The sequence below is a fragment of the Crinia signifera genome, chromosome 7 (genome assembly GCF_055691185.1).
Source record: "Crinia signifera chromosome 7, ASM5569118v1, whole genome shotgun sequence".
NCBI lineage: Eukaryota > Metazoa > Chordata > Amphibia > Anura > Myobatrachidae > Crinia > Crinia signifera.
In genome coordinates, this window is record NC_139223.1 from 176,573,565 (window position 1) to 176,590,601 (window position 17,037).

A 17,037-nucleotide genomic window follows, 5' to 3' on the forward strand; every position below is an offset into this window, starting at 1 on the left:
TGCGTCATTAATTCAAGTTCTGTAGAAAATTATATGTTGCAAGGTTTCACATTTTCCACACGTTATGGCAAAATTGTGCTTGTTGGCTAGCGCCGGCATTGCATAATTAAATCATTTTACATTTCAGGAGAGCTGATGTTTGTGACCGCTATTCTGTGGAACACCCGTTACCCGTATTTTAGGCCCTGACCGCACATACATGAAGAAGCACAGATGTATGTAGGACTGTCTGAGGAAACTGTAAGACTCCTCACTGGCAGCCAGTATTTCTGAGGAGCTGAGAACCCTGTACGCAGAAATACAAGATGTTCTGTAATTAGCAGCAAAAGAAAACCTTTCTTATCAACAATCCAGGTTCCGTGCAGCAGCATTGTGCTTATAAGGTACCATGCAGCACCTATATAAGACATCACGCTCCTTCTAAGCCCGCCCCCAGACACCCATTGGTTAGTTCCATGGCACCTGATACTCAGAGCTCTACCGAACCTGGGGGGGAACTAGCCAGCACATATTACATACATCAGAACATGTATGTTATATACTGTATGCTAAGCGGTTTTCCACCTGCACTGTGTTTGGAACTACAGCTGCCGTTGGTATCTACCGTGCACTTATCCCACCTCAGAAGCTAGTCACAATTGTTGGTACAGTATGTCGTCCTCATATCAACCGTATAAAGGCTGACGCCATAATGTCAACAGTAAATACTTTCATTATTTCATACAGTATGTCAACACAGTAAAAATATCGACAGAAAATGAAAGCAAACATAATGGGATGTATTCAATGAGGCCGGTGATGGGGGAGTTAAACGGCAGGAATTGCTGAAAAAAGATATCCTCACCGTTTAACCCCCACCCCGGCCGCTCACCCTATTCAATGCAGCAGCCAATCAGCCTCTAAATGTCATTGTTCAAACCCATCCTGTCACCTGACAGTTGGGTGCTGATTGGCATGTGTGTTATCACCTCCCACTTCATCACTTTCAAGTTGAATACTTTGGCCCCACTAAATCTAGAGTTGCCCGATTCACTTCTGTAGGTATGGCAGCCCCAAGATTAACATTATACAGTATTCCACATTTGGCTGATTGCTTCCTTCTTGCTATAAGATGCCCAATAGCAGTGGGTTCCTGTTATACTGTATTCGTAACCAGAAACCCGGCCCACACACATGACTAAGCCTCTGGGGAGCGTGCATGGCCATTCCCCACAGTTTTTGTGTTCAATGAATGCCTGCGTCTTACCTTCGCTATCTGGACGCACCAGTTGAGAAGGAGCTGGGAACCGATGTTGTCCTTGTGTTCATGCACGTAGTCCAGCAGGCACCCGTGGGGCATCAGTTGGGTGACCAGTTGAATTGTGGGACTCAGGCAGACGCCTAGTAAGCGAACCAGGTGGGGGTGATCCATGCTGGCCATTATCAGCGCCTCCTGCAACGCAGAACAAACGATTACCGCTAATCACTAATAAATACTCTGTCAGCAAAGCAAAACAAGCAGACAACCGGGCAAAATCATGCTGCACTGCAGGCGGGGCAGATGTAACAGGTGCTGAATTGGATGGGTTATATTGTTTCTGTGCAGGGTAAGTACTGGCTGCTTTATTCATCTACAATTTAGATTTCAGGTTGAACACCCCCCCCCCCCCTCACTCAAATCTATAGGGGCCTACACACGCAGCAACAATGCTGAGCCTTCTGACTGATGCTAGATCATTCAGAACGCTCAGCAAGATCGCTCGGCACACAGCGATGTGTGCTGAACGATCTCTACTGAGAACACCAAGAGAATAGAAATTAATATCCAGTATGCAGGATATTAATTGCTGGGGCGATAGTGACGCGCGGAGAGATGTAGGCAGGGCCGGTGCTAGGCACCGGGGGCCTACAGGCATGGGGGGGGGTGATGCGGTCACCGCGGTCGCTTCACAGGGGGTGGTGGGTTGGGTTGCCGGGTGCAATGCGGCCACTGCGTGGCTCCACAACAGGGTTGGGGTGGCGGGCGGGAGTGATGCCAATGCCGCCAACACCAAGTCATTCCACGGGGGGGAGGGGGCAATGCGGCGGCAGCCGCCGAGGCTGCTGGGGTGGGGGGAAGCCGCTTCATCCAGGGGGCTTCCTGGATCGAGTTTGCTGGGGGGGGGAGTGACAGGCAGCCACTCACCTCCATCCAGGGGCGTTCCCTGCTCCTGACTACCGCCCTCCAGTGGCCGGCGCCCTAGGCAAATGCCTAAAGCTGCCTAGTGGTGGCGCCGGCCCTGGATGTAGGGGCATTTTCTGAGCAATGTAGTTAAATGAGGTAATATCGGTCAGAAATCGTCCTAGCAGTGCTACGTGTGTAGGCTCCATAACGATTTGTGGGCACGCCCAAAAGCTGAGCGGGTCCGTCGGAACTCACCAAAGGCGCTCGCTGTGGGGATTTGCACATGTGCAGGTTCCCACCATTGTGAGTGGATTCAAAATGTGTCTTTAAAAAATGACTTTTGCTGTTTCTAGAAAACAGAATCCATTTTTAATATCACATAACTGATCTAATTTGTTTCTAAACAGTTATATATAGCGCACACATATTCCCCAGCATGTCACAGAGACTATTCTACTCACTCACATCAGTCCCTGACCCAGTGGAGCTTACAATCTATATACCCACAATAGCCCTAACTGTGCGGAGTTTGTATATTCTCCCCGTGCTTGCGTGGGTTTCCTCCGGGTACTCTGGTTTCCTCCCACAATCCAAAAATATACTGGTAGGCTAATTGGCTCCCAACAAAATTAACCCTAGAATGTCTGTGTGCACGTGTACATGTGGTAGGGAATATAGATTGTAAGCTCCACTGGGGCAGGGACTGATGTGACTGTTCAAATATTCTCTGTACAGCGCTGCGGAATATGATAATAAATAAATAAAATACCCAGACCACAAGAACATACACATTAGGGCTTATTATTTGTCAGAGGTCCGTTAACCTGGCAGAATGTTCTGGAGTGTGGTAGGAAACCTGCAAAAACACAGAGAGTACATGCAAACTCCACACAGCACCTTGTTCAGAAACTGAATGTTCTCAGCGCTGTGGGGCGGCGATGCTAACCACTACGCATACCGTACTGCCCATCAATCACACATTCATTTTATGGGGAACCGAGAGCTGACAACAGTTACGTACCATCTCCAAGGACACACAGGCACTCAAGGTGGAAGGAGGACACTACAGGATCTGAATGATCGGCCCGCCAAATAAACATGATATATATACGAGTCTAGTACCTCACCTCTCACGCAGCATGTCAGCCATTGCAAAATAGAACAAGCACACGAAGGAGCGCGTCAATCTGGGAGCCCCAGAAACACCAGTGAGCACAGAACATTGAACTAAATAAGTGATAAAACAAGCAAATTAAAGTGCGGATTCTATTCCTAATAGCATCTAGTTAACTGAAAAAATAAAGTACTTAAAGGCACTTTTGCAGAATGTCTTGAATTGTCCGAGTCCTGAGATCTCTCTGTTCCTGCTGCTTGTAAATGCTCCATCGCTGTCTCTCGCGGCTGCAGAACCGGCGGTTCCTAAGCCATAAAGCGGAGCGGTGGGGGGTGGTGGATAATGAGCGTGATATTGTTGGCGGTAATGGGTTTCTCCGTGACTGTCTACAATAGAGATGGGCTTGGTAATACGAAGCCCCATTGATGAGGACAATAGTGAGTGGCCGATACGATAGGCTCGTGGTGGAGTAGCAAGGTTGGCACTATTATCATTATCATTCATTTGTAAGGCGGCAGGAAAAAAAACCCAGCGACGGGCAGTGTGAAATATACAAATAAATGACACATGCGGGCAGATAATGTACAGATGACGTTAGTACATAGCAGGAATTGCTGTGCAAAGGTTCAGGATGAATGGTGCGATCATTGTTGGTAAAATGACATTAGGGGGGAGACAATAGGAGTAGGGGATACGGTCACTAGGTCAGCAAGCATTAGGTCGACACCATTAGGTCGACATGCATTTAAGATCGACATGCATTAAGGTCGACATGACTGTAGGTCAACATGGGTTAGGTCAATAGGGTCATTAGGTCAACACAAGCATTACGTTGACATGGGGGAAGGGCGACAGTGAAAAGGTCCACATGGGGGTTTTCACATTGGTTTTGAGCCGACATGTGCCGACAGGAGGTATTTCATGCCCTATCCTCCAATAGGGCGTGGTGGGAGAATAAAATAGTGTGCCAAGTGTAGCGAGGCTCCGTGCCCAGATCATGGCGAGCGCAGCGAGCTATGCGAGGGGATGCGGTTCTACGTTTCAGTGTCCATGTCGACTGTGTCGAAATTGGGGACAAAATTTTTTGAAAAACCCCATGTCGACCTAATGACCCGGTGGACCTAACCCATGTAGACCTTCCTGCATGTCGACCTTAATGCATGTCGACCATATTTGATCAGTAAATAGCAGTTGAACTGGTGGTGGCTGTAAATTGGTTTGGGCATCTTCATACCTTCCAACATGACCCATCCCGATACTTGTTTAGTTTCACGGCGGCAGCATGGCCGCCAGCTACTTCCGGTTTCGGCGCTCGCCAAACTTCCTAAAATAAATGAAATAAACTCCATGCCAACTTTGACTTTAGATAGTGTGGCGAGCCACCAAGCCCGTAGCGTGGGCGAGCGCAGCGAGCCCCGCAAGGGGACTCAGACACGCGTCCATGCAGCTGCCGTGAAACTAAACAAGTACCCATATTCCATGGGCTCTGTTTCTGGACTTCCTTACCAGTGGCAGTTGCAGAGTTGGGGCTGCAGCACTGTCCAATATTCAAAAAGGGGAGCCACACCTAGGGTTACCACCTAGTCCCTTTAATTCCGGACACATATTAATTACACAGGTTCTGTGGCTGGCTGACTTCAAGACTCCACTTCACCTGATTTTAAACTGCCACAGAACCTGTGTAATTAACATGTGTCCGGAATTAAAGGGACTAGGTGGTAACCCTAGCCACACCTACTGCCACCCCAAACATCACTGTCCTGGAATCACTGGCAGTTGATGTGACTCCCCTCTTTGAATATTGGACTGTGCTGGAATCCAACCTCTAACTGCCACTGGCAGGGAAGTCCAGGAACAGAGCATTTTGTACCTAATGGAATGGGTCATGTTGGAGAGTATGCATCTCTAGATCTGGGGGCACAATTGAGAACAGCGCAAGGAACACTAGTGTGCCACGGCACAGTGGTTGAAAAACACTGATCTAAAGTTTACTGTATCCCAAAATGTAACTGCATCCAATAGTATTAGATAGAATTCACGATATCAACTGATATAGAAAAAAATTGGTTTATGAAATGTACAAAATTAGGACAATATTTCCCAAAAACCTGAACACTAATTAACACTAACACGGACACTAATACAAATTCTGCAAATCTACATCAGACACCCTATAGAGTGACACCTGAACCATCCAAAGCGGTCTTGCCATTGCGGAATAGTTGTTCTCACAAAAACCATGCTTAGCTGATTAAATAGATTCTGTTATGCAGTACAGTGATGTTACCACAGGGGGCAGTAAATATCCCACTCCTGTATTTGCATAATATTTAAAGTTTGGTATAAAAAAATGCAGCAACAAACTCTCTTAATTACTAGTTGCAGCTGACAGTTCTGCGTCTGTAAGGAACGAGCAGATGTCTTGGCTCGGCATTTTCCCGTCATAATCGTATTTTCTAAACAGAAAAAAAAATATATATATGATTCAGATGAAGTGATGTTGCTGACTTGGTAGAAAGGAACCTAAACTTGAGAATGATTGCAGTGAGCCGGGGATGTACTAAGCCAGGACGTGGGCAGCATCACAAGTTTGTAGATTACACCATGGAATAAGTTCCACTTGCATAGTAAAAGAATGAAAACTGTATGAATTCTGAGGTTTTTTTTAAAAGTCCACAGGTACTACCGTCTTTGTTTATGTCTTAGGATATGACGTCATTTGGAATTTCGAGCTACGTTATTTACAATTCCACAGGAGAAGAAATGACTTTTGCCCCGCGCCACTGAATTCTTTATGATTATTAAATGACGCTTTCTGATCCCGGTGTCGCAGTCCAAATGCCACAGACAGTGGCGTAACAATGGCACTGCGGTCCAAGCGGTGGCTTGGGGGGAACAGGTGCTGTGGGCACACACGGTCGCTGCAGATTCCAATGGGTCTATCTGTATGCAAACTGCTGAAAATGTCCCTACAAAAATGGCTGCTGCCTTGGAGGAGACAGTTGCTAGTGGTCCTACTGGGTAGTGTATGACGCTACCCAGAAGTAACAGATTCCGGATACTTTGTGGCGCCTTATAAATAAACAAACTACTACTACTACTAAGGTCCCACTATGCGGAATAACCTCAGTTTCACATTCTGCTGTTACCTAATGAAAACACCCATCTCTATAAGGGGTTAGACCCTGTACCCTCCCGGGCCTCCCCATTATTCTCAACAGCACAGTACTGCTCCCAGTACAGTAGTGTGCCTGATTCCATTAGCAATCACCGAACCACAGCAGCTCCTGAAATTGGGGTGACCTTTCTGCCCTCCCGGAAGGTTGGGCAAGTCTCCCGCATAGTCCCTGGACCCCCACACTTTCATCTGGTGCTGAGACTGGAATTTGCGGGAGGAGTGGGGCCAAAATGATACCAGTCGTGATATCAAATGATTTTAGCCCTCCCCCCTCTCTACATAGAACCGCAAAATGCAGCATTTAGCTGGAATGGGGGTGGGGCTTGATGACATCAGACTATGGCCCTCATTCTGGTTTCTTCAGTCCCCAGTGAATTCGCAACGGGGACCGATGTTTAGCACTTATACGCATGTGCTGGGCTTCTGTGCAAACGCCTTCTAGTCGCCATGGCGTTTGTACAGGAGGGGGGCCGAATGGAGACGGGCACAGGTTATGGAGGTTATGTCACAGGACGTCAACCGCCCACCCCGTTTTCGGTCCCGGACGGCGCAAGTCTAGTTCAATCCAGCCTGACTTAAAATTGTGAACAGGGTAGAAATCAGTCGATGGTTACCGACCATCGAATGATTTCGGCCTCGCACGCTACCCTTCTAATGGATGTATACGCAAAATATCCATCTGCAAAGCAGCGGGGGAGTTCGGAGCGCGACGGACATTTTTGCTGCTTAGCGAGTCAATCAGAATCACCCCCTATGTTCCCAACCCAGTGGCGTAACAATAGCCCCGCAGACCCCGCGGTCGAGGGGAGGTGCTGAGTAAAGTGTGGCCGCCGGGGTCTGCGGGGCTATCGATGCGCGGCACTGCTGCCAGGACCATCCTGCCTTACCCCCCTGCTTGCTGCCGCCGGAACCTGCAGATCTACTTGTCATCCTGGCTCCTGCTAATGAAAAATAGCCCACACAAAATGTCTGCCCCCTTACAGCAGACACTTTTTGAGGATACTAGAGGAGACTCCTCTAGCATCCTCAAAAATGGTCTACTGTTAGGGGCAGCCATTTTGTGATGGTCATTTTCATTAGCAGGAGCCAGGAGGACAAGTAGATCTGCGGGTCCCGGCCACAGGCCTGGCGGCAGCTGGGTAAGGCAGGTTTGGGGGGGGGGGGGGGGATTTTTTTTACTGGGGGAGTTCACAATATAAGTATGCCGTGACCATTTATTTCTTATTGCCATGAATAGCGACACTATAGTAGAATATAATGTACAAACAGCCCACTTAGAACACAGCATCTGATGGTTTCGCTGCATGCAGTAACACATATAAAACCCTCGGCATTATGCGAAACAGCCATAACGACAATAGATAAACTCTGCGCAATCTTCTCAAATACCCAACAAATGACCTTATTTGCAGACGGCCCATTAAAGTAATAACGTTATCATTTAGCACAAAATAAAAAATTCTTTGCCGCCCCCTATGACAGTCGGTATTGTTAAACATATCTTGTTATTCATCCATCTTTATTTCAGCCGGATGATGCGCGGGGTCTTTGTTTTTGAGTGTCAGGGGGTAGAAATGATTGCTACCAGTGTCCGTCGCCCCGCAGCGCCTATAGCGCGAGAAGACCGAGTCCCAACGAACGGACACCGAGAAGCTATTAAGAAGACTCCCCATGGGGCAGCTCTGTATACACGTTATTTGTGGACACACAATACAGAGTCATTAGCCAACGCCGGGGGACTCTTTACAGCTTCAAGTGTATGATCATCTTCCAAGATTTCCATTACCACCTTCCCGACACATACAGTCGCACCTTCACGTATCGGACAGCTGGATCTTGCGGATAACTGAAGGGTTGCTAGATGCACGTTAGACTGTGCGGAATGGCTCATCGCTGGACAGAACCGCACAAAGGGCCTGATTCAGCCCGGCCGAACAAAACAAATGAACGGGTCCCAAAGTAAGATGCAGACCTAAACATGCTGAATTGTTCTGGCTGGCGTTACCCTATTGAGGCCTATGGCCTTCCAGCATCCCGCATGGCTGCAGAGTCTCTCTGCGCATGCGTAGAAGGACTTATTTTTTAAATGTAAGCTTTCACGAGCAGGGCCCTCTTCCCTAATGTGCTTTTCCTTCTCTTACTTAAACCGTCTTCGATGGCACCAAATGCTGAGGATCTCTGCCACCCTGATACTTACAGTACTGTATGTCAGTGGCGCCTGCTGATGCAGCTAAGTTTATGTACCGTGTACTCTGCCTTTTTAATAATAAGGCCAGGGATTGGCAGACATTGCAAAGGGAAGCTCTTCTCGGTAGCGCTGCCCTTTGCATTACTTACCGAATATGTAAGTACATATGTGATTAATGTCATCGTCCTAAGCAAACGGTTTGAAGGGGGTTCTGACGGCATCTGAGTCTGATGGTAAGTGGGAGGGGTCAAAGGATGGTAAGTGGGAGGGGTCAATGGCATATTAAGATGGCCATTTGGAGGGTATCTGGTAGCAAGTGAAGTGGGTCTGATAGTATATGGAGACGGTATGAGGACATGTAGGTGATGACTGTCAGCATTTAGAGACGTTTGCTGGCATGGGGGGGGCTCAGCGGCGTAACTATAGCACCGCAGCCCCCGCCACCGCGGGGGGGCGCTGTGCATGTGGGGGCGCCAGGGGCTGTGGTGCTATAGTTACACCCCCCCCCCAATCCCCCGCAGACTTACCTATCTCGCTGGTCCCGGCGGCTCCGTTCTTCTGCTGAGGACCACCAGAAAATGGCCGCCCCCATATAGCACACAGTTCTCTGAAACTGTCTGCTGTATGGGGGCGGCCATTTTGTGGTGGTCCTCAGCAGAAGAAGAACGGAGCCGCCGGGACCAGCGCGATAGGTAAGGCTGCAGGGGATTAGGGGGGGGGGGGGGGTTGCATGGGCTGCGGGGGATTGGGGGTGCTTGGCAGGGCGGGGCGCCCCCCCTAAAGGCGAGGGGGCGCCCAAAACTTAGTTACGCCACTGGGGGGGGCTGTAATAAGTGGATGAGTCATGGGGCATGTGAAGCAGGTCTGTTGCATGTAAAATGATTGCATGTGGATGTGCAGTATCTGATGGCACGTTTAGAGGGTCTGATGGCATATGGATGGATCTGACAGCATGTTGATGGATCTGATGGTATGTGGATAAATTTGATGGCATGCCCAGGGTCTCTGATGACATGTAATGCCATGTTGGAATCTACAATTAACATGTAGGGGGCATGTGGGGAGGTGTGAAGATGGTTAGATTGGGTCTAATGGTGTTTGGCGGGGTATAATGGCTTTACAGCCTTTTGAAAATTGGATAATGTATTGGACATACTGTATGGAGAAGTTCTAATGGCATTTGGAGGGGGTCTGATGGCAAGTAAAGGTAACCTAATAACATGCGAGAGTGTCTAGAGCATGTGGGTGAGGTTTGGTGTCATTTGGAGAAGCATGAGGGAAAGGGGAGGGGGTCTATGGTGAGTGAAGGGGTCTTGTGGAGATTTTCTAATGGCATGTGAACAAGGTCTGATGGCACATTGAGGGGGTTATTAACATGTAGGGGGGTCTGAGGCATGTGTATGGGTCTGATGGCATGTGTGTGGGTCTGATGGCATGCGGATAAATCTGATGACATGTGAAAGGGCTCTGATGACACATGAGGACATGTTGGGATGTCTAACGTACATACTAGGAGGTGACGTTTGAAGGCATGTAAGAAGCATGTGGAGAGGACAGATGGCAAGTAAAAGATGGGATTTTGCCCCAGTCGGAAAAAAAAAGCCTATTTCCACCTTATCAGCCTATGAGATATTAGATGGAGGGATTAGACAGCAGCCTCTTTAAAATGTGTCATTTATGTTAGGGTGGTTTTGAACTGGACCGAAAACCAATCTCGTGTAGGATGATGCTAATGGACCTTTGTAAAAATACTGATATTTACAGAAATAACTATTTATCTACAAACCCATGAAATAGTTCTTCATACAGCAAAACACAGATAGAGATCATCTTCATATGATGAAACAAAAAAGAAAATGAGGGTTTATATCAGTAACAAAGACCCATTAAAGTCAAGTTTCTAGCAACAGTCTGTCATCAACACTGGAATTCCTGGGTGCGTGCTTGAAGATTTATTATGGAGAGTAGATATGCAAAGAGCAATCCTCAATAATAGGAAGTTCTTAAGTATACGCTTTCATTTTCTTATTGTACAATTCTGGCACTAATTGTTCCACTCAGAAAGCTGTAACGTACTTACAGTTAGGGGCCTTTGTCTGTAGCGCTGTGATGAATGTATCAAAAGCTGTACGGTAATTGTCTGCTTTTTTTATACAGTCCTTATTATTATTTCAGCATGCACCACCAAATGAGTGCACTTGACAGTCAACTTTAATTTCCATTCAGGCTGGTAAAATTTCCATTCATGTGAATATTAATTATTTGCCTGCTGGTAGCTGCGGGGGGACATTTCTATATTTGGTAAAGAAAGCAGCTTACGGATAATCTAGAAAAGGCTGTTTTTTTTAAAGCGGCAATCATTTACAAGGCTTGAAAACATTTGCCGCTTTTAAAAAAAAAACGTCCAAGATCAGCTGGCATCCGGCTCCTCCGAAAAAACGGATCCAATGACATATGCCCCTTTATTGGGGACCTTTTATCGCATAACATGGTAAGGGGGAATTTGTCAAAATCATCTTAACCCTTTGAGTGCATTTGTCAAAATAGATGTGAAAATGACCAAACATCTTTTTTTAACAAAACATTTTTTATTTGAATTTATATAACAAATGTGAGCGACGCTGGCATTTTTATAGGATATATTGCGCATCTCTCAGATATCTTGGCACTCAGAGGGTTAAGATAATACCATCAAGGGGATTTTAAAGGGTTTCTTTGTCTAGACACATGGTTAATTAGGTATAACGCTGAGATGTAAAGGGTTGGCCATTGATGTTTTAAAATAACAAAAATAAAAATACAACAACAAATAAATATGCACCTGGACATGCTGCATGGCAGAGGGAGCAAATACAAACCTTTTTTGGGCATGCAGGGTAAATATTGTCTGCTTCTGCATGTAGCCCACAAATGCTGGACAACTTTATTCTTTTGCGCTGCAACTCAGACCTGTGTTTGGTAGCAGCATACAGGAGCTGTGGGGGATGATGCCAGGACTGGGAACTGGAGCCATATACTGTATGACCAGAGGGCACTGTGGACGCTAGCACCAGGTGATTGGCATATATACGCTCATGTCACACCCTCTCTGGCAGTGTACCCTACTATCACCAAGCTGAGATGGATTAAGTCGACTGAGAGCCCAAGGTCAACGAATTTGTGGAGGGTGAGACCAATAAAATAGTCAATATAATATGCTGACTCCTACACATAGGCCATAGTTCCTTTACAACATTTGTGCCCTACCTTCCATACCATATAAAGGGACAGTGGCCTCATAATATGACACCCAATTCAAATTATGCCACTCAGTAGCACAGTCATATTCGCCTTACATGACATGACATGTAGTGACAATGATTTATATTACACCATAAAGTAGTGCCCCTTATTCATGTTATGACACACAGCAGTGCCCCTTATTCAAGTTACACTACACAGTAGTATTCCTTACACATGTATGCAACACAGTAGTGTCGCTTACAAATAATACCCACAGCAGTATTGCTTATACACATAAAGCCCACAGTAGTAGTACCCCTTACACAAAATGTCCACAGTAAGTGCCCTTTATACACTTACCTAGCTCTGTAATTCCAGCAGCTACCTCTCCTCTCTTGTTACCTTCAGCGACGAAGATGGCATGACATCACATACGCCGTGCCAGAAAAAAGAAAGCCGCTGGGACAGGCTTTTCTATTGTAATTACTGTGCAGGGCTGGGGTGGAGGTGGAACTCAGTTCCACCCAGTTCCACCCTACTTTAACCCCTGGGTGGCTCCCAGAGCCGAATTTCCCATTAGGCACGTGAGGCACATGCCTAGGGGCGGCACATGTTTGGGGGCGGCACTTGGATGCCTGTGATAGTACTGTCAGCCCAAAATGTACCAATAACTGCAAAAAATCCACTGTACTGTACTATATTCCATCTTAAATAGAGTCAGTGGCGTAACTATAGCAACACAGCCCCCGCGGTCGCCGGGGGGGCTGCGGTGCTATAGTAATCCCCCCGCCCCCCATCCCCCGCATGCTTACCTGTCCGCGCATCCCGGCTCCCCTCCTGGCTTCAAGCAATGCTATGGAGATGGACCACGATAAAATGGCCACCCCATAAAGCAGACTGTTCTCTGAAACTGTCTGCGGTATGGGGGCGGCCATTTTATCGTGGTCCGTCTGCATAGAATTTATTGAAGCCAGGAGGGGAGCTGGGACGCGCGGCCGGACAGGTAAGCATGCGGCAATGGGGGGAGGGGGCATGGGGGGCAGGCACGGGGGGCAAGCCGGATGGACGGGCTGGCAGGGAGGGGGGGCGCCCCCCATTAATGCCCCAAACAAAGCTACGCCGCTGAATAGAGTGTAAATGGATAGGACATACAGATACTGCCCCTGTAAACTGTCCTACTTAGTAAATATGTATACATAATAAAAGAACATGTCACAGTTAGTGGCTTTTTTTTTTATAAATCCATTATATTGGCTATTATCAAATGAGGGTCTTATAAGTAATCAATAAAAATAATAAAATTAGGCGGGGGGGGGTGCGAACATTATTGTTGTGCCTAGGGGCACCCTCATTCCTAAATCCGCCCCTGGTGGCTCCCTAGTATGTGGGTGCCCCCCCCCCCCGCCCTCAATTCTACCCCCACCAAACTGTAGACGGGAAACGCAACGGAAAATGTGGCTCCATCAGGGGAAGACAGATCACGAGAAACAGCAGCTTGCACGAGCAAAAAATAAAAGGCTTATGCTGTGTTTTGGTGTTAAACATCCTTACCATTAGACATACTGTATAATATTATTGTGTGAGTTGTTGTGCACGGCGTATTTTATTCCTTCTGTTTCTCACAATTTAATTCAATCCATCCGCAGAGATTTCTTAAAAAGGTCCTTGAATATAAATTGGATAACATGCTAATTACGTGGCGGAGGAAGCGGGCAGATCCATGCCGGGGAAGGAGCCAGCTCCGATTTGGCAAGCCCAACTTGCTGTAAGCGAGCGACGTCCTCCCAGGAATTTGCTGGGAGGGATGATGTCTCTCTCTCTTTTTGAGCCGTGACATTTTAGAAGCTTTATAACTAGGATTCGTTCAAGGAACCGCCTGGATGTTAATCTGCTGCAGCTTCCAAATGCTCAGTCATTTAAATAGAGCAGTTTTTGGGTGTCTGTCACACAACAGAATCCCAGCCAGGATTAAACAGCCAGCAGCAGGCACTAAATGAGGATCTTAAAATTGTATATTATGGGTGCTCGGCAGTGTTGGACAGGGAGGGTAAGGGCCCACCAGGAGAGTCCGGCATGTGACATCATGGATGACAAAAGTATCTTGCTGCCACCACGTCATTCATCCGCTACTGACTGCCGGGCAGCAATAAAGGTTTGCATCAGGCACCGCCCACCTAAAAAAGTAGGCAGGTTCATAAATCACCAGGGCCTACAGGCGAATCCCCCCAGTTCCCCGCAGGGCCAGTCTGAGGCTGGTGAACAGCAGGACTGCCAACAGACACTGTACAGCCCACGACTGGTGGTATATTGAAATGTACAGCTGTGGTTCTATGGGTGTTCCAGTGCAAACCTTTGTAGCGCAGAGACAATTGTGGGCCCATTCTCTGTCCTGGCCCAGGACTGGAGTACCGTTAGTCCACACCCTGTCGGCTGCCCTGGTGCTCAGCTCTATTTGGTGGTAATAGTAATTTGTCAAAGTGTGCCAAAGCACCAGTGGCGGCACGTACCCTATGGTAGGAGGGGGGCTGTCACTGCCAGAAATGCCACCACACACCCCCCCCCCGGCACCCGCCTCCTGCCACCACTCCTCTCCGCCGCAGCGTTCACTTTCCCTGTACTATGATGACAGGCGCTGGGACTGGCGCATGCACAGTACCGACCTCTGTACTGCGCATGCGGCCAGCTTCTATGGGCTGCTTGGCAACAGCCCATAGAAGTGAAATCATGGTCCTGGCGCCTGTACAATACAGATGAAAGGCACCGGAACCAGCGCATGAGCAGTACTGACGTAGATATTACGCATGCGCAGACCCCAGATTTTATGAGCTGCCGCTCAGCAGCCCCATTGAGAGGCATCCCGGAGGGAGGGAACACCTCCCAATGGAACTGCTTGGTGACTGGCAGGTCTGACTTCCAATAGAAAGTCACTGTTAGTCGCAGTGAAGTCAGTGCAGTCTCACAGACTGGTGACTGAGACAGGGTGGATGTGGTCACCACTAACTTCAGAGACCCACCCTAAAAGTGCCTGGACACGCCTGCGTTGTTTCTGACTCACCCAGAAAACATCTTGTTTCCGCCCCCAAATGCCGGATTCCTGTCAGTCAAACTGTGTTTACATTGTGATTGCGATCCGTTCACATTTACAGTCGCTAATTCGCCTAACACATGTGCAACGTTTGCTAATCGCTTGATTTGTGAATGCTCTAATTAGCAATCCATGCTAAATTAGACCACTATTCCTAACTGTGTGGAGTTTGTATGTTCTCCCCATACTTGCATGGGTTTCCTCACAAAATAACCCTTGTGTGTATGCTGTAAGGAATATAGGGGTGATTCATCATGGCTCAGATGGGGCCATATCTGGCTGCGTTCCGAGGGTGGGGGGTGACCCCCTGTGCGAATGCCTTTGGTGACTATCACAGCCGCCGAGGTGTTTGCATGGGCAGGGGTGGGATAGGGGAGCAGCCATAGGCCCGGAACAAGGGAAATGCATGGGGGCCGATGCCTGCCCGGGGGTGGGCGGCTCACGTCACATGATGTCAGGGCCTGCCCTCTCTCCGGCAGAATCCGACGGAAGAAAAGTCAGTTCTGACTGACTTTAAATTCCGAAGGGGACCATCGAATGTTTTCTTTCACCTGTGGCCGCACGCAAGGGGATGTGTTCAAGTACATCCACTCGCAAGTGATTTGGCAGCGGGGTGGGTGTTCGGCTGGCATTAAACTGCCCACGAAGCAACGAATGTGATTGGCCAAATATTCTCTGTAAAGCGCTGCGGTATATGTGTGCGCTTTATAGATCATTTTTACAAGGAATAGAGGAAGGGAGCGCTCTGTGCGCCTCACAGACAGGAAGGGGTAAAACGAGCTGGTGTGTCCCTGTCATGCATCAACAAACCCTTCTCTTGTACAATAAAACCAGAAGGAGTGATCATCGGCCGAGCAAATATTTGAAGAGGAAATGAGCAATGGGGGGAGGTAAGTCACGCGCTCACTCTGGGCATCTCCGAGCTGCCAGCCCCCGGAGACGCGGCAATCTGTAATCCTTATGAAGGCATCTGGATGGGCCTGTGACGCCATGGCGACCTGCACACTCTCAGATGCGCTGCTGATTGAGATGTGAACTGGAAACGTGAATACAAAGGGTTGGACTAAGATGAATAACAAACACACAGGCTTTGGTGGCATCCCCTCTACAGTACACACACTGGGCGATAACGGTTACAGGAACCGGCGTACAGATCCCGATTCCAGTCACGCAGGGTAGGGGTGTACAGAACATTGCGGTCCCTCACAGGTAAAAGACGGTTCTCTCAGATGTGAAGAGAGGAGAGAATGTCTTATAATATATAATATACAGTAAGTATCATAGAAAATGTTCTCCAGACAAACTAGTCACACCGGCAGTTTAAGCAAAAAGAGGGCATGTGCGCAGGCCCTAGGCCAGATTCTCTAAGCTTTAAAAGTGATAAAATGGAGAGTGATAAACAGCCAGCCAATCAGCTCCTACCTGTCATGTCACAGACTGTGTTTGAAAACTGCCAGACAGGAGCTGATTGGCTTGCTGTTTATCACACTCCATTTTATCACTTTTGAAGCTTAGAGAATCTGGCCCCCTATCCGGTGGCTGTGCAGTAGACACTGGCTTTGTGCAGGTCTACCTGATCATGGCGCCCGTGCTATGTTCCTGGAGACATTTCTACTGTGCAGTCTCCAGGAAAATGGCATTTTCCCATTGATTTCTCTCTGCAGCACCAACACCCTGCAACCATTGCGCCATATGGTAGTACTTACCATACTATACAATAAATATAAAATATTATGTTACAGCCCATGATTTGCATTCTGTTCCTATATTCCTGTATAGTACAGAATACCAGACTGTGCTACATAATCTGCACTCCTGATCAGGATTATACAGGCGGACAGCCGTGCTTTGTAGCATCCGCCATTGTGTGTCCGACAGAAGCCGGATGCGCCATTTTCTCTGATATTCTCGTTGTACTTTTTTGAATGAACTTTTCTCGTCATTCCAAGGAGACTAGAATTCTCTTGGTTACGGAAATTTGATTGATATTGCTAATGAGGGACATCAACGAACTAGTGTCTATTTTTCTAACCCCCAGATCCAGTAATATATTCTTACTCAAGGAACATAAAAGCAGAAAGTCTTACATGCCAAAACTCCCCGTTGA

The 17,037-nt window shown here is 47.8% G+C and overlaps 1 protein-coding gene across 2 annotated transcripts in view; it reads right to left on the minus strand.

Annotated features, from left to right (window-relative positions):
* The window catches only part of ERBB4 (erb-b2 receptor tyrosine kinase 4), a 690,947-nt gene that overhangs the window by 106,818 nt on the left and 567,092 nt on the right, over window positions 1-17,037 (minus strand). For both annotated transcript variants that reach the window (XM_083154478.1, XM_083154479.1), the window contains exon 20: window positions 1,247-1,432. In XM_083154478.1, coding sequence (XP_083010604.1) covers window positions 1,247-1,432 — 186 coding nt within the window. The remainder of the gene's footprint in view (window positions 1-1,246; window positions 1,433-17,037) is intronic.